Source organism: Malus sylvestris, chromosome 4 (assembly GCF_916048215.2).
Source record: "Malus sylvestris chromosome 4, drMalSylv7.2, whole genome shotgun sequence".
Classification (NCBI taxonomy): Eukaryota; Viridiplantae; Streptophyta; class Magnoliopsida; order Rosales; family Rosaceae; genus Malus; species Malus sylvestris.
In genome coordinates, this window is record NC_062263.1 from 2268977 (window position 1) to 2294229 (window position 25253).

The 25253-nt window shown below is 36.2% G+C and overlaps 2 protein-coding genes and 1 non-coding gene across 3 annotated transcripts; 1 reads left to right on the plus strand and 2 right to left on the minus strand.

Moving 5' to 3' along the window:
* Positions 1-1240: 1240 nt before the first annotated feature.
* Positions 1241-1343, minus strand: LOC126620532 (U6 spliceosomal RNA). Its single transcript, XR_007622555.1, has one exon. It is a non-coding gene; the product is annotated as a U6 spliceosomal RNA (small nuclear RNA).
* A 2839-nt stretch (positions 1344-4182) lies between these two features.
* Positions 4183-12153, plus strand: LOC126619761 (kinesin-like protein KIN-12B). Its single transcript, XM_050288171.1, has 16 exons — positions 4183-4661; positions 5554-5691; positions 5772-5855; positions 5955-6080; positions 6180-6239; positions 6333-6386; positions 6475-6567; positions 7056-7151; positions 7320-7462; positions 7970-8119; positions 8214-8343; positions 8438-9679; positions 9780-9878; positions 9966-10118; positions 10222-11019; positions 11646-12153. Exons 1-16 carry the CDS (start codon positions 4365-4367, stop codon positions 11955-11957), a joined length of 3975 nt encoding a protein of 1324 aa, XP_050144128.1. The 5' UTR covers positions 4183-4364; the 3' UTR covers positions 11958-12153.
* Positions 12154-22030: 9877 nt separating this feature from the next.
* Positions 22031-25047, minus strand: LOC126618888 (transcription factor bHLH77-like). The gene is made up of 8 exons (XM_050287103.1): positions 23826-25047; positions 23501-23686; positions 23314-23379; positions 23127-23195; positions 22956-23027; positions 22618-22845; positions 22441-22519; positions 22031-22337 (listed from the first exon to the last, which is right to left on the minus strand). Exons 1-8 carry the CDS (start codon positions 24678-24680, stop codon positions 22300-22302), a joined length of 1593 nt encoding a protein of 530 aa, XP_050143060.1. The 5' UTR covers positions 24681-25047; the 3' UTR covers positions 22031-22299.
* Between the last annotated feature and the right edge of the window lie 206 nt (positions 25048-25253).

Below are 25253 nucleotides of genomic sequence, written 5' to 3' on the forward strand. Positions count from 1 at the left end.
GGGTTTTTGCTCCCCTCCCCCTCTCTCTCTCTTTCTCTCTCTATATATATATATATATATATATATATATATATATATATATATGTATGTATATGTATATGTATATATTGATAAAAAAAATAAAAAGAGTGTAGGAAATGGAGGGGTTTGAGAATAGGGGTAGTATTGAGGAGGCTTCCTCTTTTATGTTTCAAGATCTCAACTAATTGTCGTTTTTTTATGGTTAAGAGCAATGAGGAATTTTTTTTGTCATTAAGGGTATATTAGTACTTTTATATCAAGTTTTTGTTAGAATTATCATAAAACTAAAATGATGACTGTAATTCTATATGGGGTCTAAAATATGATTACTTTTCCAAATTTCCCTTACCCTTGTGGGGTAGATCGTGGAGGAAATAGGAGAAATGTTATTTATACCATATTTTTGTATCATATTTTCATACCATCTTAGGTGACATTTGATGTGGACAACCGCATTTCTTGAATTAATCAGATTTTAAAATTTAGTTTATTATTTAATAAACTAATAATTAAGAAAAACTAATTAATTAAATAATGATTGTGGTATACGAGAAGTCTTTCTCCTTAATTAAATAATCAGATGCCACTAATGTGGTATAGAAATGTAGTATAAAAACATAGTATGAATAGTGTTACTCAAAATTTTCATTATGATTGGAACACGAATGGTACATGTGTTTTTAATTTTTTTTGTACATATGTTTTTAATTTTTTTCTAAATTATTAACTTTTTAATATACATATCCTACTATTTGTGTAATAGATGTACACTTCGTATTCTCATCACACTTTTAGCAGAAAATATGGGGCGTTTGGACACGCAAATTAAGAAGGTGGGGGATTGAAACACAAACGGCGTGCCGCGTCTTAGTTTGCTGGGAAATCGACACGTCGCAAACCACCTACGTGTATGCACACCGACTGGCACTGATCAGACGAGGGATAGTGGTCTTGATGGGGGTTCATTTTTCTCCCTTCAATTTCTGCTTTTTGGAGAAGCCAAAATTCATGTCGTATAGTTTTCTGTTTCGTAGCTGCTTCACCGGATGATCATCTTTGCCTAATTGAATTTTCTGAAATTTTGTTAAGAATTGCATTAGAAAATATAGAATTATGCTAAAGTCAGTCACTATGTATGAGCGATTTTAATCTTAAAAGTATCGGTCGCACAAATCCAATGAGCAAAAATCTCATACAGTGAAAAAATTCCTATTCACAAACAAATTTGGACAATTTTTCTTTTATGCGTGTCATCCTTATTAAGCGGTCATACGAATCTTTTCTATATCATCTAATTATATCGCATGTCCTTCGTAGATGATAAACACACTCTTTTATTTATAAATTATTTTACATAGTTGTTATAATTGTGAAGAGAAACTCGAACTTGAGTGTATAGTAAGCAAACAAACTATTATATGAGTCATTAATTCTATATAAATTGAAGTGGAAATTTCTATATGAAGATAATAACTTCAAACATTTGGTTATTACATTTGGAAGTCATCACATCTGCCTATTATTATTAGCAAAGAACTTACTCAAGATGAATTCAGGATAATTGTGACGTTGTGATATAATAATATTGGATGCATAAATTTACACATACAAGCATAAACATATATTGTAAAATCGAATCACATGAAGATAAACTCGTTTTTTTCTTTTCTTTTCATCAATGATAGATTTTATTAGATTAGATGTTATACTCACCGCCGATCAGATTTAAACACTCATTGCCGTACAAAAACTCAACACCTTTATGTCATAAAGCACCACTTGCATAAACTCGTTTCATATAATTCAGTTCAATGTCCTGCTGTTGTGATGCTTAGTTATCGCCTCGGGTCTCTGCAGTTGACGGAGCATAGAGAATGGGGGGAAGAGTACGGTGGCAGAGGCTGGTTTTGGTGTTATCTGTAAGACACAGAGAGTATGAGAGAGCGACACGTGTGGATCTAGTTGGGAGAGTGCAGCCACGTTGGAGATTGCATGTATGCAACTTGCTAAGCTGATGTGGACTGGAGAGGTGGAAGGAGTTTTTTATCAAGTAAACGCCAAAAACACAATTGACAACATTCACGTGGGAGATATGTTCTCAAGAAGTTTGGAGTAGTTTGGGATTCGGGATTTGAACTTTGGAAAGTTCTAGCGCTAAACACAAATTTTTAAAAGGTTTTTATCACAAATGATCTTTGAAATTGATCAAATTCATCATTTTGATCCTTAATTTTCAAAATCAATCAATGTTGTCTTTGATATTCACTACCGCACATCAATTTGGTCTTTATGTTAAGATTCCGTCAACTATTTTATTAGTTTGTATGTGGAACCTACAAATCCAATGAAATGGTGACATGTGGATTACACAAAATAAGAGTTTTTATCACAAATGATCCCTAACATATCCAACTCCTCATTTTGGTCACTGAGGTTCAAAAATCGATAAATTTGGTCCCTGACTTTCAATACCGCACATCAATTTAATCATTTTGTCAAAGTTTCGTCAATATTTGTTGTCCCACTAATCTAATCATATGGCACCACATAGATTAACTATAAGAATTTTTTTTTAAAGATTTAAAACTAAAAGTAAAATAAGAAACTAAAAACCAAAACTAAAAGAAAAAAAAAAGATCATCGTTGTCTTCATCACGGTATGCTCAAAAGGAAAATGAAGGCACACCACTAAAGTACTTGGCCTCCTTAACTCACTTCTCATTCTCTCTAGTTGGTTATAATCCTAAATCCTATCAAATTTGAATTGAATTTGGATTTGATTTTATCGAATATATATATATATATATTTTTTTTTTCCGATTGGGGTTGTGGGATGTGAGAAAAATGTCAACGCGAAATACTCTTTTTTTGGTTCACACTTAAAAAAAATAGTTTCTTATAGTTAATCAACGTTGAGCCAATAATTAGATTAGTGGGACCATATTAACGGAGGGAATAAATTGATGTGTAGTAGTGAAAGTCATGGACCAAATTTATTGATTTTTGAAACTTATGGACCAAAATGAAAAGTTGGATCAATGTCAGAGACCATTTGCGATAAAAATCCTTATTTTGTGTAATCCACATGTCACCATTTGATTAGATTTGTGGGTGCCACATACAAACTAACATAATAGTTGACGAAATCTTAATGGAATGCCAAATTGATGTGAGATAGTGAATGTCAGGGACGACATTGATTAATTTTGAAAGTGAGAGACTAAAATGATGAGTTTGGTCAATCTCCAAAACCATTTATGATAAAAACTCATTTTTAAATAAGAATATAATGCAAGCGCGTAAAAAAATAAAAAAAATAAGTTTATTAAATTACTAAATTTATTATGTACAAATCAACATATATCGGCAAAACTTCAATTCAGTTCAACTCACAACCCAATTCATCCCTTAATCCTCCCCTATCTCCCTTCTGTCATCTCTCTCTGTCATGATTGCTTATAATTGATTCAATTTCACATCAATATTCCATTAGCTGCAAACACTGGTGAAGGAAGGTAGCTTTAATAATTAATCTTCTTTGGAACGCAGTTCAAAATTTCTTGCCAAAAATGAAAAAATTGACAAATTTTAATACTGAGAAATGTTAGTAATCTTCTCATTTGAACATTTTCGTTCTACATTTTTGGTTCCCTTTCTCGTCTGATAGTATTGCACAGTGACTAAACCAACCAAATCAGAAATCATTTAGTAAAATGATAGAATAGTTAACATTAAATTCAACCGAACTACAAAAAGAGCGTTTGAATGTGTGACGCACTGAGTTGAAGGTTCATTCACCAAATCAATCCATCAGTTGCAGTATCCTCTTTTTAAAGTTAGCTCAAGTGTAATTAATAAATCTTTCTTGTGGTCAGGATCTTCTTTTTCGATCCACTGCATTGGAAAATCAGTTAGCAATTTAGCATTTCTATCTACCATGTATAAAAACATAGTTGCAAGTTGCAAAGGAATCTTTTTTTTGTTCGTTGGATAATTGCAAATGGATCCTGGACGTCCATGTAGAAAGTAAATCAAGGGTCCATATGCTCATCGGGTTACCCAAAAACTCCATCACAACGCTCCAGATCCAACACAAATTCAAATTGCTTTTTTTTTTACTTCAATAAAAAAAGACCCCACCCTCACGTGCTTTTTCAATCTCCCCAAATCTCCCCAAAATTCAAATTTCCCTTTCTCTCTCCTCTCCAACGGCTACCCATCATTTCTCTCTCTTCCCTGTCTCTCTTCCCCCCTTCTCTCTCGCTCTTCTGTCCATCCAAACCCTACTCTCTCAGTCCCACCCTCTCTCCTGAAACCCTCGCTTTCTCTCTCTACATTTCTCGATGAAGCACTTCATGCAGCCGAGAAACACGATACTGAGGGAGACGACGGAGCCTCCCTCGTCGCCAAACCCTAGCTCCGTAAAGGCCAAGCCACCTCGGAAGCCCAAGGCCTCCAAGGAGAACACTCCGCCGTCCGATCTGAGCTCCATGATCTCCGATTCAAAACCTTCGCCTGCCGCGAAGTTGAAGAGCCCATTGCCGCCTCGGCCACCGTCGTCGAACCCTCTCAAGCGGAAGCTCAGCGTTGACTCTCAGACTGAAAACTCCGCCGCTGGAACCTCCGATTCTGGTGTCCAGGTACTTTCTTCTTTCTTTCTTTAAATTTTAAATTGATAAATTGCTAAAATCTGTTTGGTTGCCTAGAAATCTTGTGGGATTTGTTGAATTATCTTTTACCCTTTGAGTTGATATCGTTTGGATTTCTCCATTTTTGTATCGCCTACACCTCGATTGCTGTCTGTGGCACGTTGTTCTTGAATCACTTCTGCTTGGGCTCTGTAAAATCTTGTAATTTTTGTTGAAATCTATCTTAATTTGGCTTGATATCATCGTTCCCTCCTATTTTAAAATGTTTACACCCCAACTACTACCTTTGTCTGTAGGTTTTGAAATTATTGTTTGGCTGCTGTGAAATGTAAAAGGTTAAGTAAACAATCTGGCATTAAGACTCAGAAGAATTAAAGATAATTGCGTTTTTACCTCAACCAGGGAGCGATTCTTATATGCTGACATTGAATTCTTATTGTTAAGCTTCACCACTTTTCAACATTTTTTGTTCTTTTTTCTCTATATTTAAATTCATAAGATTTGGCGAAATCTGTTTTGTTGAATTTTTATTATGAGTGGATATCATTCTTTCTCTAATTTCAGTATCGTTACAGTTTGATTGCTGACTGCAGTTCATGATTATTGACCCACTTTTGTTTTCTTTGGTTGCCGAGAAAAATCAAAATATAATGAGTTAAGAATGAGAATGAGAATGAATTAAAGAAAATGTCGGTTTTCCACTAAGGAGTGCTTCTTATATGCTAACCTTAGTCTCTAATTATTCTTTGGTTCACCACATGGCTGTTATTTTGCTTATTCTATTTTAAAAGGGGCTTACTGAAAGAAAACAAAACGAAAAAGGAATCTGCTAGAGGATTCGAAATAATCTTCTTTATTACTCTTCTTTTCTTAATATGTATAGGTAGTGGTGAGAATGCGACCACCACGAAAGGACAAGGATGAAGGAGATATGATGGTGCAGAAATTATCTAGTGACTCTTTGTCGATAAATGGCCAGACCTTCACGTTTGACTCGGTTTGCGACGCAGACGCATCACAGGCATGAACTCTTACAAAATGGTACTCTTCAATAGCTGATTTAGAGTAAATTCTTACCTTTTGTTGTGCTTGTCATTGCAGCTAGATATTTTCCAGCTTGTAGGAGCACCTCTTGTTGAAAATTGTATGGCAGGTTTTAACAGTTCTGTATTTGCATACGGACAGGTCTGTTTCCATTCGGTCTTTTGCTTCATTCTGTGTCTGCGCTATGTTAGGATGCTGATGCTATTTCTGTTATATATGTTTGGTTATTGAATTTATCAGACAGGAAGTGGAAAGACATATACCATGTGGGGTCCAGCCAATGCATTGATGGATGAGAATCTATCAAGTGATCAACAAGGGTTAACCCCCCGTGTTCTTGAGCATCTTTTTGCTCGCTTAAATGAGGTGAGCTTTAATTTTGTTCATTAGTAAATTAAGATAACACCCTTTAAAGTTATATTGTATTATAGTTTTCCCACAATTTTTGGGAATTCATCTTTACAGGAGCAAATCAAGCATGCTGACAAAGAACTCAAGTATCAGTGCCACTGTTCTTTTCTTGAGGTAGAATCATTATGTAATTATTCATTTTGGTTGACTGATTATTGGCCGATTGCCTCATAACTTATTTCACTTAATTTATCGGCTCGCTTGCAGATTTACAATGAACAAATCACAGATCTTTTGGATCCAAATCAAAAAAGCCTTCAGGTAAATGGAATATTTGTCTTTTTTAATCATCAACCTTTTGTACAGTATGTGGGCTGGTGTTCATAGGTCTTCTACATTATTTTTCCAGATAAGAGAAGATGTTAAATCAGGTGTTTATGTCGAAAATCTCACCGAGGAGTGTGTACGTACAATCAAAGATGTGACTCAGCTTTTGATAAAGGTTTGCTTTATTATTTCACCTGTACAGTATTCATAGTCTAAGTGCATATAATAATACTAAGGAGAAACATTGTCAGATTACTTTTGAGCAAATCTTAACCGTTTCTGGAATACATATAGTTCTCCCTCAGGAACCTTTGTCTTTCAAGATGTGGAAATTTAGGTTTGTTTGTATTTTCAATAATACATCCTGATTATTTTTGCAATCTAGTAGCTCGCATTTAGGGTGGATTAAAATAAGGGAACTTGGAAGTGGTTGCGTTATGAAAGAAAGTTCTCAGGATGCAGATTACAACAAGGGAGAAGAAATATATAAATTAGAAGAGTCTCATGATTATTGATTTCGTTTCCGACACTTCAGATATTTATTCCCAGTGGCAATGCTTTATACATCAGATAATCTTTATAGAAAACGGCATTGTTGATGAATGATTGGAGCTTGGATAAATTTTTTTTTCTTTCAGGAATTCTAACATGTGCTTTATACAGGGTTTGTCAAACAGGAGAACAGGTTCAACTAGTATCAATGCTGAGAGTTCCCGCTCACATACCGTATTTACATGTGTTGTTGAATCTCAATGCAAGGTAATAACTGATTTTAGGACCTATGTGCAGGACCTATGAACATAATACTTTCCCAATGAACTTGTTCATCGTAATTTTACTTATGTGCAAGACTGAGATTTATATCTATTCTCATTTTGTTTCTCACTTATATCATCGAGTGAATAAAATGAACTTTCACTTTTGTAGAATGTGACAAATGGTATAAGCTTTAAAACCAGTAGAATAAATCTTGTTGATCTAGCTGGATCAGAACGTCAGAAGTTAACAGGGGCAGCAGGAGAGCGCTTGAAGGAAGCAGGGAATATCAATCGATCACTCTCACAGCTTGGGTATGGTCTATCTATCTTCTTTCATAGTTCCATTATAGGTGCATTTCAAGCTTTCTAAAAGTCCTATTTAGTATAGCTGTTATTTATTTGTTTGGTTGAAGCACAGAGGTTAATTACAGATTACAGTGATTTGTAATACCGTGGTATCAGTTTACTATACCTAAATAGGTCAAGAATACTAGCAAGTTTGAATTCTGTATCCAACACTTAATCCAAATTTTGAGCTTACACGCTTGACACAAAGCTGTGCTGAGCCTAGCTTTACCTGGCTAGAGTGCTGCATCATACAGTTACACAAGGTTGATAGAGTGATTTGTAATACAGTGGTATCAGTTTAACTAAATGGCTAAGAATAATATCATGTTTTAATTCTTTATCCAAAGCTTTATACTGAACTGAGCATGTCATTGAAATTTTATCTCCTCAGATTCAGATTTTTGTTATTTTCGAGATGTTGTTCTTTTCTTTTATACTTTTGTGCTTATTGCAGCTTATTATTTGATGCAGGAACCTGATAAACATTCTTGCTGAAATTTCTCAAACGGGAAAGCAAAGGCATATTCCCTATAGAGATTCCAGACTTACATTCTTATTACAGGAATCTCTCGGTGGAAATGCAAAATTAGCAATGGTCTGTGCTATTTCTCCAACACAAAGGTAGTGCTGCAACCCCTTTCTTCCTTGAAAGTAGCATTTAGCATTCTTTTTAATCTGTCTTTGTGAATTGAAAGTCACTGATCTAATCTTGCAGCTGTAAGAGTGAGACTTTCAGTACATTGAGATTTGCACAGCGGGCTAAGGCTATCAAGAACAAGGCAGTTGTTAATGAAGTAATGCAGGAAGACGTGAATCAGTTGCGCGAGGTGATACGACAGCTTAGGGTATGTTCTCTCTCACTATAGTTTGGAATATTGTGATTCATCCATTTACAAATTAAACATGTGAATCATCCCTATGTGCTTGTTAATTTGACAGGATGAACTACGGCGGATTAAGGCACACGGAAACAACCCAGCTGCTTCAAATGGGGGTCACAGTGCAGCATGGTTTCGTCAAAGTTTGAATATGCTAAAGGCTAGCCTTAAACCTACGATGACATTACCCCATGTCGATGATGACAGTGATGAGGACATGGAAATTGATGAGGAAGCTGTTGAGAGGCTTTGTGCTGAAGTAAGTAACCAGACAGTTGTCAGTGAAGCTAACAGAGCTGATGTGAACAGTGTAGAAACAATGAAATCACATTCACAACTTGTGGCTGTTGAAATTGGAAGCTCCGAAGGTCCTCAAAACCATGCATCTGGAAGTGGTTGTATCAAAGAACAAGGTGTTGATACAGATGTTAATATGGAAGAAGGAATCTCTGAACAAGAAGGGGACATGATTGTTGAATGTGGTACCAGCACCCCAGTTATTCCCAGTGCTAGTGCATCAGATATTCACAATCTTATAGAAGATACCTCCATGCAGCCTGTTCAGGAGGAAAATATTCTAAGGTCCTCCATTAGTGATTTTCTAATTGAAGAATCAGCCTGCAAAAGTGCGGAGAAAGGTTCCTCATGTGCAGCCTCTGATCCTCCTGGAAGCATGCCTGGCTGCCTTTCAGTTGCAGATGAATGCATTGGTTCTTCAAATGGCTCAGTTAACTGTGTTTCTCCATGCCTGAGCATAGTTCCATGCGACGCACCCCAAGTTCTAAAGTCTCCTACCCCCAGTGTTTCACCCAGGGTCAACGCCAGCAGGAAAAGTTTGAGGACCTCCTCAATGTTGACTGCTTCTCAGAAGGATCTTACTGGTGGGAGTACGTTAAGCCCAGACAGCATGCACATATCTTTGGCAAAACCTGCAATAAAGAGCTCACCAAATGACCTATCTGCTCAAACATGTAATAACTTTTCGGCACCCACTGAACAGTTGGCAGCAAGCATTCGGCATGGCCTTGAAATTATTGGTAGTCACCGCCAAAGTTCAGCTTTAAGGAAGTCGTCATTTAGGTTTTCATTGAAACCTTCAGAGTCTAGGGTGATTGTGCCAGTTTCTAAAGCTGATGTGGGAGTACAAACTAGTCAAGAAATAGTAAAAGAAGGTTCAGTGGAGTTTATGTGTAGTAATTGCAAGAACAGGATGCAGCTAGAAGTTGAGGCCAATGAAATTATGCAATTGGTACCTGTTGATGGATCAGAGTCTGCTGACAAATCCAAGATACAAGTTCCCAAAGTAAGCTCAAGAGAGAAAAGCTGGATTTTCAGTTATTTTTTTCCGAATTTTTTTTATTCATTAGCAACAGTTACTTGACATTTTCCGCATTACTGAACAGGCTGTGGAGAAGGTTTTAGCTGGAGCTATTAGGAGAGAAATGGCATTAGAAGACATATGTGCCAAGAAAACTTCTGAAATTATGCAGCTAAACCGATTGGTAGGTTTCTCCAAATTCTCTGACAGCCATCCACAACAATTATTTTCCTCTATTGTTTGCTTGACGTTTTTTAGCTGTACTTTACAGGTTCAGCAGTACAAGTATGAGAGAGAATGCAATGGCATTATAGCCCAGACAAGGGAGGATAAGATTCTACGGCTTGAGAGCCTCATGGATGGTGTTTTACCGACTGAGGAGTTCATGGAGGAAGAGCTAGTGTCTCTCACACACGAGTATAAGGTATAAACTGTCTATGAAGGCTCCATTTATGTGTTTTTCTCTCTCTTTTTTTTTCCAGATCGTCTTGTTGTCTTTATGCTTATAGATTATCCATCACATACAGCTTTTGAAGGAGAAATACGAGAATCACCCAGAACTTTTAAGGACAAATATTGAATTGAAAAGAGTTCAAGATGAGCTGGAAAATTTACGAAACTTTTGTGATATGGGTGAAAGGGAAGTGTTGTTGGAAGAGATTCAAGATTTAAGAAGCCAGCTACAGTATTATGTAGACTGTCCATCCACATCAGCCCGGACACGAAACTCTATGATGAAGTTGACCCATTCACGTGACCCAAATGTGGTCCCTCTCAGTACAATTTCGGAGTCAAATGAGGAAAGCTCTGAACATAAACTTGAACAAGAGAGACAAGAGTGGAATGAGGTAGAAAGTAAGTGGATATCTCTTGCTGAGGAATTAAGAATGGAACTTGAGGCTAGCAGATCACTGGCCGAAAAGACAATGCAAGAATTAGAAACTGAAAAGAAATGTGCAGACGAGCTCAAGGAAGCAATACAACTGGCTATGGAGGGGCAATCACGGATGTTGGAACAGTATGCGGATTTGGAAGAGAAACATATGCAACTGCTTGCGAGGCATAGAATGATACGGGATGGAGTGGAGGATGTGAAGAAAGCAGCTGCTAAGGCAGGAGTCAGGGGTGCCGAGTCCAAATTCATAAATGCTATCGCTGCAGAAATTTCAGCATTGAGAGTAGAAAGAGAAAGAGAGAGGCGATATCTGAGGGACGAAAATAAGGGGCTTCAGGCACAATTGCGGGATACTGCTGAAGCTGTGCAGGCTGCAGGCGAATTACTCGTGCGACTCAAAGAAGCAGATGAGGCTGTTGCAACTGCTCAGGTGTGTTGAAAGTTGTTTGTGTTTTGATGCTTTTCCGTTTTCCTCAGTTGAGATCCTTGCTTTCAGGATTCAAATGACTTTCCTTTTCCCTCCTAATTGGATAAATTGTTTCTATTTTCGTCCTTATTTTTTCTTTGCAATTAAGTTCTGAATTTGATCTCAAACCATTTTCCTTGTAAGTTTCGTTACACAAGATGATGCAAAGGAACACTAATGCTGTTCTTTTTTGGTCTCCTTTGTAACTACCTGCCTAACAACTTCCCCTCCCTCCTTCAGAACGAGTTGCAAAGACCTGTAGGTTAATCGTAGTAACTTCCAGTCCAATTAGCCAGAACCCTAAATATGACACTTAAATTTACTGACAATGAGAGACTAATTGAAATTGTATTGAATTTTTTCTCTGAGATCAATACATGCAACCATGTTGAGCTGAGATACTGCATTTTGATGGAGAGTTTTATGTTTTGAATCATTTCAGATACGCTCTCTATCTTTTTCGTTTTCATAGAATTCATTCATGTTATCTAGTAAACTCTTGACACTATTAGCTTGCTCTCTCTCCTTCCTCCATTTATACGGCCTTTTTCTTGTATTTGATATCTTATGAAACTTCCAATAACCTGCAGAAGCAAGCAATGGAGGCCAAGCAAGAAGCAGACAAGGCTTACATGAATATTGAAAAACTGAAGAAAAAACATGAGAAGGAGATCAGCAGTCTTAATGAGCTCATTGCCGAGTCTCGTTTACCCAAAGAAGCAACCCAACCTGCTTATGACGGTTCCAATATGGCAAAATACGATGCAGGTGAGCCCCATAGCTTAAGTGATCAAAGATGGAGGGAGGAATTTGAACCATTCTACAATGGGGAAGAGGGCGAGTTGCGGAAACTCGCCCAACCCTCATCATGGTTCTCTGGTTACGACCGATGCAACATATAGAAATCGAATTTAGTGGTGATATATAGTGTATAAACTTAAAACCAGTAACATTTTGTGTCAAATAGCTCCATTGCATGCAGTCATCTGGTTGTGTACCAGTTCGACCATTTCCATGAATTTTTTTTCACTGCACTTTGTGTTCTGTATCAAATTCTTTCATAAGAGATGAATGAATGAATGGTTGTATTCTTTTTTATCCAGTTATGTATGATCTCTTCATGCCCAATCTTCCTAGTAACACAAAATCTGTTCGCTCCTTTTGGTTCAGAGTATATACTAGAATGTGGATATGCATAATAACTGCCAATGCTGCAAAGAAATGGGCAATGTGACCAAGAAATGCACGGTCGCTCACCCCTGGATTTGATATCGAGGAAGCGGAGTAAACGGGTGTACTTTTAGTGTTTTAATCTCAATCTCTGGGGTCGATTATAACGTTACATAGCATTCGATGCTACAAGTATGAGTTGTTAGATTTGATTTTGACAAACTGGTAGATCTATTTTAATCTCATTCACTCATTTTCCGCATCACTTAGCATTACATACCATTGAAGAAAAATTGAAACATTTGATATTAAATCTAAAAATGGATGAACCATGAATTCCTGTTAACTAGATAACTAAGAGAACTAAACTCAACGAAGAAATGGAAGGCTTTGGAAGTTTGGATATGGTGAGTACCAATTGAGGAGGCAATCTACTTGGGAAAGGGATCCTCTCCGGATTCCTTCCTTCTAATCCACCACATCAAGGAATCCGTGCCGTTGAAATTTGATCCAACGACTACAAACAGGGGCCCACTGTAAAAGTTATAATAACTTCAGCCGCTTAATCAAATTTCAACGGCACGGATTCCCTGATTTGGTGGATTAGGAGGAAGGGATTCGGAAAGGATCCCTTTCCATCTACTTGTTACATAGATTGATAGGGATTTGGATCCCATCCGGATCCAAATTGTGGGGATCCTAGATATCCTCACATTTTAATCATTCATCGTACATCATGCGGTTATAAATAATTTGAATTGTATTATTTAAAATTAAACACAAATAGTAATTAACGAAAACTGACCGCATGATATACGATTAACAGTTAGGATGTGAGGATCCATAATCCTCATCCTATTGATAGCTACACGTATATGTATATTGTGTGTATGCATATAATTATTTTTTTTGCAAAAGTTGAGGCTAAAATTATGTTTTTCTTTTCAAAATCATGAGCATAAAACAGCAGAAAGTAGAAGCAGCTCTATCCACGCTTCTAATAGGAAGCGGGTGAACAATACCAATTAATAAAACTTTCATATTGACAATCTTACTCCATCTCTTTTTTTTTGCTAAAAGCTTTTTTAGCATTATAGTTTACCAAACACTTGTTTTTTTTCACAGCTATTTTTTTTTCATAGCATAGCAGAAATAGTTTTAAAAAAAGCACAACAATTCCCAACTAGCCCTAACAGAACAAAACTCAACCAAGAAATGCTAGGCTTTGAAAGTTTGGATATGGTGGGTCCCAATTGAGGAGGCAACATACTTATTACATACATGGAAAGCTCATAGCTGTTTATTCTCACAGCAGAGTAGAAACAGTCTTAAAAAAAGTACAACAATTTCAAACTAGCCCTAACAAAACGAAGCTCAACCAAGAAATGCTAGGCTTTGAAAGTTTGGATATGGTGGGTCCCAATTGAGGAGGCAACATACGTATTACATACATGGAAAGCTACATGTACATGTGTATATGTGGATTGTGTGTATGCATATAAAATTGGTGGCTTTTGGTGGAAGATTTTGGGCTGCTCATTCAATTTGTTTGGTGATTGGTGTGGGTTTGGTCTGTCAAAAGGACAAGGGGGCAATGTTCAAGTGGGTGAAAGAAGCATGTCCATGCCTGTGGGAAATGGGAGGGCACAAGCATTTACTAGTCTTAGCTTGTTGTGGAGACCATAAAACAAGAGGGTTTTTTAGAGGTTTGTTGTTGCCTTGTCTCTCTCTGACATCTGTCTATCCCTACCACCGGACCATTGCACATTTCAGACCTTGAGCCTGGGGATATAAGGCAAACAGGTAGGCCTCAAACCCTAGCCATTGGTTACATATTCTTCTTTCATCTCTTTTTTTTTTCTTTCAATAATTAATTGTTTTGGCATGTACCCTTGTTTATTAAGTGTGCGTTTGTTACATTGGACTACTTCAGACTGGATTAATTTCAAGAACTAAGTTCGACTGTCTTATAATAGACTAACCTCGACTAACTTCAAGAACTAAGTTGGACTGACTTAGAATATACTAACCTGGATTAACTTAGTAAAGCGTTTAAGGCAGTATCAAACAAGAAGCAAGATAATAAAATTTATTTCTTTTTTTTTCCTTTTTTTTTCTTTTCTTATTCTAGAACTCTCTCTCCCTCTCGCAAAACCTCTCTCTCTACCCTCTCCCTCTTTTCCCGTCCAACTCCCTCTTCCTCTTCTCACAAATCACAAATCACAAATTTCACAACTTTCTCACAAATCGCAAATTTCACAACTTTCTCACAAATCCCAAATTTCACAACTTCTTCCCAATTTCACAATTGAAATCAAAATCGCTACCAGGTCTCTTTTACTCGCAACGACGCACTCGAATTTATATTACCCAATGGCGCCAACGACAAAAGCCCCAATGGTAATTGGGAATTTGGTAATAGTTTTAGATAAAGATAAAGACTCTAACCACCAGGATAATCCACCACTTGCTATTTTTAGGGGTTTAAAAGTATTAGTTTTGAGAAAGTTGAAGCCATTGAAAGTTAACAAGACAAATGTGTTCGCCAATTTATTTGTAAATTGTTGGCTTTGTGTTGCAACTAAAAGTATGCAGATTTTGCATTTGTTTGACACTCTAAAGATGAATCTACAGATTTTGCGTTTGTTTGACACTCTAAGATGAATATCATAATTACCAGAAAACTTGGCTCATCGAAATTGTGGAGGAACTCCTCAAAATAGTTTGTGGTGGAGCCACTAAACTTCATACTTATGATTGAAATCGTTTGGATTAAAAACATTATGTAAAAAATTATCTCTTAAAAAAATTAATTGAAATTAAAGTCAATTAATCAATTAACTGTAGCAAACAAATTGAGGGTTTGTAATATATTAAATTATCTTTTATAGAGAAGTTCTTTACATAGTGATTTGTAACAGAAAATTTCTTAAATCAACCATGAACAGTTTTTGTGTAGAAATTTCTTCGCAATATTTTGGAGCCTAAAATCACCTCAAAAGTTTGGTTTAATGTTAAAAAAACTTGGTTTAAAAAAAAAAGAAGGAAATATGCTAAGGAGACTTAAACTGAAACTCTCTATGGATTCTCTGTCAACTCACAGTCAAACGTGAATTCTCGTATTAACATTATAAAATATGTGCCAAAAACATCAGACGACAAAAAGTCCGTAAAAAGTCACACTTTCGAAAGACTCCCCACCTTAACATTTCTCAAAAAGTAATCAGTAGCATGTCATTCTCTTGAGGCCATGGGATGTTGGGGTAGAGTAATGCTATTCTTTCATTAAATTGAGATGACCATAAAACAAATATAAAATAAAATAAAATAAAATAAATAAAAACACAAACACATGAATCATTCCCAACCATTTTTCATAAAATGGAAACAATCAATTAGAAGGAGAGAAGAGGACTGTCTGGAAATAAAAGTTTTGCACTGCCCTACAGGTGGGTAGACAAGGTGTGGGTTTTGTCTAAAATCAAAGTCTAATCCACAATATTTTTCTTGTGAAATTTTAGTTTTACAGTCTCTTCAATCACTTCTTTTTAATGAAAAAATACAGATGATATTGACAAAAAAGGAATCCTTGAAACTCAGTTTCAACGTTTTCAATCAACTGAATAACTAAGTTCCTCCCAACCCTTCAGCTACTCTCAATCTTGTAAAATGAACAAACCAATCTCGATTAATTTGTCTTTACCTGTAAAAGATCTTAAGTTTGAATTTAATGAATACCAAGTATAATAATATCATCGTTTAAAAAACATCAATCAATTCCTTTCCTTCTAAGCAATAATCTGTCATATCTATCTCTTTCCAATTATAAGACCAACAAGCAGTCATCAGAATCATCACCTTCATTGTTGAGTCACTCAACCAACCCTGATAAGGTTTTGGTACAAATATAATTGGCATTGGCAAGCATGGAAAGGAGAAAGAGAGTTTTAACGAAATACTTCCGGTACTGTTCATTTTTAACAAAAAAAATCATATTTTTACCTTTTCCTGATACTGTTCACTACACCTCCATTTTCATTAAAACTAAAGTTTTTTTGGACTTTTCGTTAGTTTTCCTAAGGAAAAATATTTTCGGAAACACGGCTCAGTACATTAAATGTCATAATACAAGTGGTTGAATTTTTTTTCAAATATCCAATTACTTATATTATGATACTTAGTGTATTGGATCGTATTACTGGCACACTAAAAATCTCTCGATGTAAAGGTGTAAACTAGTGCTTAAAGAAAGGCTTAATGGCCATGGTTGGTGGTGTAAAATGATAGTTTCCAACTGGCCACCGCCACTGTTGATCCCCAACCCTAACCCCACATCAAAGGTCATATACCATCCAAGGTTAAAGCTTAATGCTTCTTGAGGTGAAGGAAAGAGACATAAAGGGTACTCATGCTCTAAACAAAAGAAAAACGAGGGATGGATAGAGAGTAGAGACCTAAAGAGTAGGAAGACTATTAATTTTCGGGTGCAACGGTAACATTATATCTGCTATTTTACTAAAAAGTAACGTGCTATTACTATATAAAGATCAACAATATATAGAGATCGACAGTGTACTTATCAATTAAATTCTCTTGAGGAGAAAGAAAGAGACATAAAGGGTACTCACGGTCTAAACAAAAGAAAAACAAAGGATAGAGATCTAAAGAGTAGGACTTATAATTTTCGTGTGTGACCATAATACTTATATCTACTATTTACTGAAAAGTAATACGCTCTTATAGTATAGAGATTAATAATGTACTTATCAATTAAATTCTTGGTATGATTCGAGTGAATTGAAAGTCTAAGATGATGAACCACAACAAGTGGCCCAATAAAAAAGTGCAAACAACAACTCCTTAAAGAAAAAAAAAAACAGGGAGGTCCTAGGTTCGATAAGTTATTATTTGCTTGATCGTGACCATAAGTAAGGTGAAATTCCCAACTAGCCTTTTACAGGCACAAAAAGAGTGAATAAGTGTGATTCGGCACCAATTGTCCCCCTTTTAATCATGTATAAGATAAAATTGAGTGTATTAAGTTATAACCCCACAAAACAAACACATAACATCTATCTTTCCAAATCAAAATTCCCTACAAAAGTAGTGAGGACCCATTACTCTCACTATCACTAGGGTCAGTTAGTTGGGAGTTCTTCCTAATTTAGTTGATAATTTGGACCACTGAGCAGTAAAATTTGTTCTCCATGACTGATCTTCACTTACATCTTACCACGTGTTAAAATCATAACTAAAATGAACGGGATCATGTGTGTAAAATCTAAATCAATACAAGTGATTTGAACACAAAGCAAAACATGGAGTGTTTGATAGGAATTGCAATTATCTCAGATGGGTTGGCTGGGCTGGGGCCCAATCAAGGAGGCAGGTCTCAATATTCCTTTTTCTTTTTCTTTTTTTAGGGTTTTTTTTTTTGGGTTATAATCTTAGAAAATTCTGTCGAACATGCCTTCGTATAGTCTGGTATGAACTTGAAGACGGTTCATTAGGGCATGAATGAGCGCTACATAAGTGATGGGTTTGAACCCTACGTTATCTTTCCTATTTAACAAACAATGTTTGACTATGTGAGACGTGATAAGGAAAACTAATCAAGAATCACGTTTAAGGATAACTTTTAAGCATCAACGATCATAGCCTATGTTTGAGCCATATGATTATAAGGATCATTATCTCTTGGAAGTCTTGTCTTATCAGGTTCTTCTAGGTTGATTTCGTCGGTAAGCCCTTCCAGGCTCGCAGAGTCTTTCTTGGGTGCCTTGATTTATGTGTGTCCATCACGAGAGGCGTCGAGAGTACCCTAGCCTGCCAGAAGTATCTACCATACTATGCATGATTTACGAGGAAACATCCCCTCTTGTATATAATGTTAACCCATACGAGAATTAGGTGCTAACCAAACCCTAAGAGCAACTCCTAATCAACAAAGTCTGCTTTGGTACACAGTTAATGTCATCCCTTCTACGACCAGCATATATTTAGTTACCATAAAACAATAATTAAATAATAAATTAGTTTCCAAGTCATTTGATAACATTAGTTAAGGCTGGTTTGGTATTGCTGTGCTTTGATAAAAAAACTGTTTCTGCTGTGCTGTGAGAATAAACTCATTTTTGCTGCTTCACGTTTTCAGCTTTTTTTTCACCAAAAACTGTGAAAATAAGCTATTTTTAAATGTTTACCAAACATCTTTTAAACTCAACTTTTTTTATATCCACTTTTTATAAAGACATCTCGATACCAAACCAGTACTTAATCATTTTTTGCAACTTTTGCTAAATAGTTTGAGAAATAATTGACTAGTATTCAACACCAACTTAATTAATAGGATTCAAAGACTTCAAGCAGCACAATATCCAACTCGCTCGCCACCTGTCTAAATTATTGCAAGGACTTCGCTATCGTTTGTACCATAAAGAAGTCTTTGCCTTACTTCTTTGACGGTAAATAATATTCGCACATTCTTTTTATCTTTTTGCATACTCTTATTTATTTATTTATTTTTATTGATTCTCATTTTATTGATTTATTTTAAGATTATATATGAATAAGATTGTGCAGAAGAGAAAACGGATGTGTGAAATTTACTTTTTTGTGAATCGTCACCATCACAAATAAGTGTCGTATTCACATTCTTTTGAATCGAACTTGAGATTTTCTACAACTAAATATAGACAACTACCGCTAAACCAAACACTAGTTGGTTGAAAGAAAAATTAGTTTGAGAGATTAATCCAACATGCAAATCACCCACCCCTTATAATCTAGTAGGTTAAATCATTTTAAGCATTTTTTTGTTTCTTTCACAAAGTAGTATAAATTCCTATTCAAAACTGTTAGTTGCTGATTTATAGAACTTTGTGCTTATAATCAGAACCGTTCATACTATAAATTACTCTATGAAGATCGTCTCAACGAACAATCAATTAAACTAAGTTCGTTTAGTCATCGAACTGTATAAAAACATACGAACAAAATTGATAAAAGCATTGCTAACCTTCTATGCATTTGCTACAATAAATTGACTAAACGATCTTAATGTAATTCATTTTCTACAGAGATAATCTTTATGTGTAATCCATAATATGAAAGGTTCTGATTATAAATACAAAACTATGTAATTTGAATATAGTTTTGAGTAGTCAAACATTGTCCATTTTTGTTGAAAAAATGTGAAGGTTACTCCAACCCTTACCTGGACAGCAATGACCAGGACTGGTTAATTGAATCATTTGTTCGGATGTCACTGTCGATTGTTCGTGTCAGTCAATGTGAGAGGTCGATCAATGTGAATAAAAATCCAGGCTTTGTATATTACTTTGAAAACAGTTTACCAAAAGTAATATACCCTTAATTAACGAGGTGCATCGATAGATCCATACCAAACTTTTAGGTACAAAATCCTCCACCTCCACCGTCACTTATGATAAGATTGAGCGAGGTCATGATAAGACCGAATTCGTTAATCCATGATCTTGAATTCCATTATTTTCATACGACAGTTCATTTTTTGTGAAACGCCGAACTGGAAAGATTCACAAAAACATTTCAATATCTTTTTAATCACCATCTTATAATTCATCAATACTAAAAATCGAATTCCGATGCAACGGTAAATCAATGAATGCTGCATGGATTCACCGATTCCATAAGAAGACAAGTAAGAATTTTTAATTTAAAAGAAAATATGATATTTTACTTTTAATTTAAAAGAAAATATGATATTTTACTCTACATGATAACAATTTGGCGTCTATACAAATAAAATCGAGTCCTTTTAGTGTCATATAAAAAAATTGAAAGAGAGTAAATGATGTAATAATTTGTAACTTTAAAAGGGGAATGTATGTAATCGAGCATGTCACTACTACTATTGTTTTTCTTAAAAAAAAAAAAAGATTAGTTGGTGGTTTCGTCATTCACCTTTTAGGAAGCTAAAAAATTCACAGATGTATTTTAACCACTTTGTGGCCACCATCGTGTGATTCATCACGTCATGAATCAAATTCAATACGTGTCGTGTAAAATACGAACCCGAAATTCGTCTCATTACTACTATTGTTAAGGTTACTTAGTAGGTAAATAATGGCTGGATTTTACTAGACAAAGAGCTAGCATATTGCAGATATCTTTTGCAAATGTTTGGAAACTGGATTTTCCAGACAGGCTTTGATTTCTTTTATTTTTTTCCTTTAAAAGGGTGACCAGTTTGTGGCGAAAACTCAAAATCACGATAATTTATCATTTTAGAAATCGAAAAAACTTAGGAAAGTATTTCAGTTTCGAGAGACAGCCTTTGATGGAAAGTTGCTTTTATCTTTGGGAGGGTATCAATCGACGTCTCAAGTTCCTCTTCTTTATTCCTTTTTTTCTTTCCACTTGTTTATCCATTTAGATTTTCTTTCCATAATTTTCTAAAGTTGTTGGTACTGTAAAGTTCTCTGTGATTCCTCAGCCAAGTCAGAACTTCACTGCTGCCAACCTGGGCCACCGGTGTTCCTTAATTTCATTGCTAATTAAAAGTAATCAAACTTTGAATAAAAATAAAATAAATAAACATGTAGGAATTAAGAAAATAACAATCTACTTGTTTGGTTTGATTTTCTGGCCAGTGAATTCCAAAGCTCTCAAAGGACTTTATGCTGCAGCTAAGAAATACATTAATTTATTTATCTTATGTTGGATTAAGTACATTTTCTGCCATCAAACTTTTAGGGTCTGGTTTTAATTTTCTCACTTTACACTAATATTTTAATATTTAACCAATTTTACTTTATACCTTATCTTAGGTTAATCGTCTAGTTAACCGTTATTATTAAGAGAAATGAAGTAGTTCGAAACTATTATAATAATTTAAAGAAGCAGGGAGGAGAACCATCACGGGATAATCCAGTGGTTGAGAACAAATTTCAGACCCGTATACTACGTGGGACGTCTTGAGTTCGATTCTTAACGCTAGTGAATCGCATGATGGTGGCCAGGGAAGATTGAAATGCCTTTGTGAGTTTTTAAGGCCTTGAAAAGATGGACTGCTGTGGCGAAGTCACCAACTGATCATTTTTTAAAAGAGAGAAAAAAGGTAGAAAATGGGAGTTTCTTAAGGTATAATGTGATAGCAAAAGAATAACCTGCAAAGTCACTTACAACAGAATGAGTCTCGTGTAACTTATTGTCACGTTAGGACTTAACGATTAATAAGACAACATCCCTTAAGACAAAAAATAATTCTTAATCATGAGTTGGACTTAAGACACCATCTGTCCCTACTTAACAGCTGTTAGGCCACAAGTTACGCAATATAAGTAATTTTAACAATCATAATAAGATTATTATATAACAATTCCGTTAAAATTGTGGGCCCCGTCATCAAATTATCTCCTTTCCAGTTTCCAGCACACAAATGAAAGCAACCCTGAGAGAGAAGATGGGTAGGGGCAAATGCAAGACAGAGAGATCAGGCATTCTCCAATCCTATTGGTTGTTGAAATGGTGGTTCCTAGCCCTTGCTTTTTCACTTTTTCATTTTTCAATCCATTTTCCCATCAACCAAACAGGGCATAAGATTCCCCCAACACAAGGAAAATTACAAAGAATTTACACACAAAATAACATGAACTACGAAACACAATGATAAATGATTTCCGCACACTATGTTTTTTCTTGTGCGCACTTCTTGCGCTCGTTTCTGTTTGTTAATTCTTCTTTGAGTATTCAATTTAACAGCTGAAAATAAACAGAAATGTGCAGAGAGAGAAAATGCGTCTTGGAAATCACTTCCCGAACATTATAACGAATACCAGTAATAATATTAATCAAATGGTAAGTTTTTACCCCTCCAACACTCATGCTACCATGCTACATAATCTGAAAAATTGGTCTTATAGAATTGTTGCAATTAGTACTAGAATTTACATCAAAGTGGAATTCTCCAAAAGAATGAGTTGCTGAATCAATCTGCCAATCATGTTGAAAAGAAGAAACTGTTATTTTCTTCCAGGGGCTAAAGATCCACTCAAACTGGAACTGCTCTGTATATACAGTTAATTCTGTTGATTAAAGCTCTACTTTCATCTGAGCTGAAGCCCCTGAGCCTGCAGATAACACAAAATGATGGATTAAACGTTGAAACATTCGATCCCGACGATTTGACGATTGGACGATTGCAGATTATCTTATAAAAGTTTACTTAATTACCATGAAAACTCTCCTGCTGAATCTGGCCAAAACCCATCTGCACCACGCTTTGGAGGTCATCCTCGAACAATGTTGGCATCTGGAATATGAATTTTTTTGAGTAAGCCTTGAGAAAACGAAAGCGAAGTAAAACTATTTCATAAAGGTTTACTGAGCCAAGTTTTTTCGGTTAATTACTTGAGATGCTGCTTCACCAAATCTGTCAAAAGCAGGCAATTGCATGCCGTGACTTTGACGCAGTGCGGAGTTTAGAGGGTTTGCTGGAAATTGTGTGTCTGTCGCACTAGAGATGCCGCTGCCATGTAAAGGCGGCAGTTGCTGGGGCTGGTATCCGAAAGGGAATGAAGGCACAGAAGAATCTAACTGGTAAAGCGCATTTTGTAAAGATCCACGAGACTGAATGATCTGAAATTTGCGTTGGAATATATAAAGTTAAAGTTGGTAACTACTGGCAAATGCATCAGGATTCGGGATCAATTCCATGTAGCAAAGTAGTTGAAAAATCGGTAACTTACATCCTTTGACAGAAGAGCCTCCATGTTCAAATCCATCCTCGGATTCACAGTTGACAACTTCATAGAAAGAAACTGAACCAACAAAAATTCAACCAACACAATTTAGCAACAAAACTATGTGTTGCGATCGCAAAGTAGGAAAGGTTGAACACTGAGACGATCTGAATTTACCTCAACCTGGCACTGCAACGACTGCACGTAGTTTATAATTTCATCTAGCATCACTGCTTTCCCGGTCACCTGACATTTTTTTTCATTCATTGTTCAATTTAGTACTAATTCTCATTGTTTTTGACATCAGTTTCAGAACGAGTAATTAAATCACTTAATTAAACTCAAATATGAATAATTTAGGTACCTTGTTGCAACCAGGAACAAGATCTTGAAGAAACTTCATCCTTTCGCTAATTTTCTCTCTTCGAACCTGACCAGGTAACGATGATAAACAGGATTTAGCAACAAAAACTATAATCCAAAACCAAATTCCAAAGAAAAAAAAAAAAAAAACACAAATCCACAGAACAGAGCATTGAATTTAAACATACCCTTTCTGCAAGACTATGGCTATCAGTGGCTTGACCCCTTCTGGCTCTGACATGGATGTAGTCCTTTGGAGCCTCAGGTGTCTCTGAATTGGCCTTTGTCTTTGCCTTTGAAGTTTCCTTTTCTTTCCCAGAAGCTTCATCATTTTTGCTTTTCTTGGCATTTGGTTCTTCTTTTTCTGCCACAACCTGCAGAAAAGTAGGTTCACTCATTATTTTTACAGTTTTACAAACAAACAATTCTCTACAGAAATTGGAAAAAAAAAAAAAAAAAAAAAAAAAAAGGGCAAAAAATTGGACAATTGGTGACAGAATTTAAAGTAATTACCTTGGCATCTTTGACAGGGGGAGATGAAGAGGAATCTTTGGCTTTTCCTCTTGCAGCAGATTTTCTTTTCCTTGAATTGGTAACAATTTCAGCTTTCACACTCAAATCCCCACCTGGGATCTGTTGAGAAACTGATGATCCCTCCCTGGAATCACCCAACTCACCATTTTCCGGCGTGGAGGCCCTCGAAAACCGGCTGATGAACTTCTTATCAGGAGCTGAATTCCCATCAAGGGGAGAGCTTTTGTTAGTTTCTTGAACAGCAAGTTGAGATCCAGCAGCAACTTTCAGTGATTGGTTGCTGGAAACTCTCGAAAGCTTGCCAGAGTCAATCCTTGCCATTGATCTGTAGGCCAATTCAGCTTCATTCAAGTTGAATTGGCCACCAAAATTGCCACCACCACCACCACCGAAGCAGGAAAACCTTGCAGCCCTCTCAACAAATCCAGGGTCTGCCTGAAATTGAGCCAAATTTTCAATTGGCAGACTGCCTCTCTGTGAAGAGTTCAATGGGGTGCTATAACATGAAGTGTTAGTACTACTGTTGTTGTAGTTACTAGAAATGTATGAGTGTGGAGATATTTCTCCTGAATTGGAAATGCTTCCTAATCTTCCAATTAGTTCTCTAATCATATCTCCTCCCTCGCCGCCGTTCCCCGCTGCGGCGATGGGGGAAGAGACAATGGAGCTCAAGGCAGACTCAAAAGGATCGGTCTGATCCAAGGAATTGTCCCAATTGGCATTAAAAAAGGAATTGGGAAGTTGCTGGGGAGCACAATTGAGCTCATTGGACTGCATTTCCATGGAAAAACCTGAAGGGTTCCAAGTGGGTTTGGCTAGGCTGTCCTTTTCCATGGAATCAAAGAGGGTTATGGAGCTGAATCCAAGAAAAAAAGTGAAGATCCAGGTGAGAAAGTAGGGAGTGGGAAAGAAAACCCAGAAATTTCTTGGGAAAATATTCAAGTGGGTGGCTTTGTTTGAGTACAAATAAGGAAGGAGAGAGGTTGGAACTGTGGTTGCTGCTATCAGAAGGACAGGGAATGATGAAGGTGATGTGGTGTCCTTGTTTGTCACTCAAAATGTGGAGGAAAAAGGAAAAGGAGAGCTTAAAAGAAGGTGGGGAGTGAGTGAAAAGAGAGCCAAAAAAAAAAAGAGAGCCAACAGAGGAAGAGAGAGAGAGAGAGAGAGAGAGAGGGGGGGGGGGAGATGAGGAAAGTGGAGATGAAGCAAGGCACATAAAAGAAAGGAAATTTCTGTTTGACCTTTCAAACATTTAGTAAAACAATGAGATATTTATAATCATTTTATTTATCATTTTTCTAGTCCATACGTATGTGATGAAATTATGCTAATGTTGAGACGGGAATTGACAGCTTTTTACAAGTTTGCGGAAGAGGGAGTGAGCATGAGGAATCGGCCAATTACGAT

Bases quoted from the DNA above. Each gene is read 5' to 3' on its own strand.
- LOC126619761 (XM_050288171.1), top strand. From the start codon at position 4,365: ATGAAGCACTTCATGCAGCCGAGAAACACGATACTGAGGGAGACGACG. The intron at 6,240-6,332 runs GTAGAATCATTA...GCTCGCTTGCAG, and splicing joins GCCACTGTTCTTTTCTTGAG to ATTTACAATGAACAAATCAC. The intron at 6,568-7,055 runs GTTTGCTTTATT...TGCTTTATACAG, and splicing joins TGACTCAGCTTTTGATAAAG to GGTTTGTCAAACAGGAGAAC.
- LOC126618888 (XM_050287103.1), bottom strand. From the start codon at position 24,680: ATGGAAAAGGACAGCCTAGCCAAACCCACTTGGAACCCTTCAGGTTTT. The intron at 23,196-23,313 runs GTACCTAAATTA...AAAAAATGTCAG, and splicing joins TTGTTCCTGGTTGCAACAAG to GTGACCGGGAAAGCAGTGAT. The intron at 23,028-23,126 runs GTAAATTCAGAT...TTGTTGGTTCAG, and splicing joins CGTTGCAGTGCCAGGTTGAG to TTTCTTTCTATGAAGTTGTC.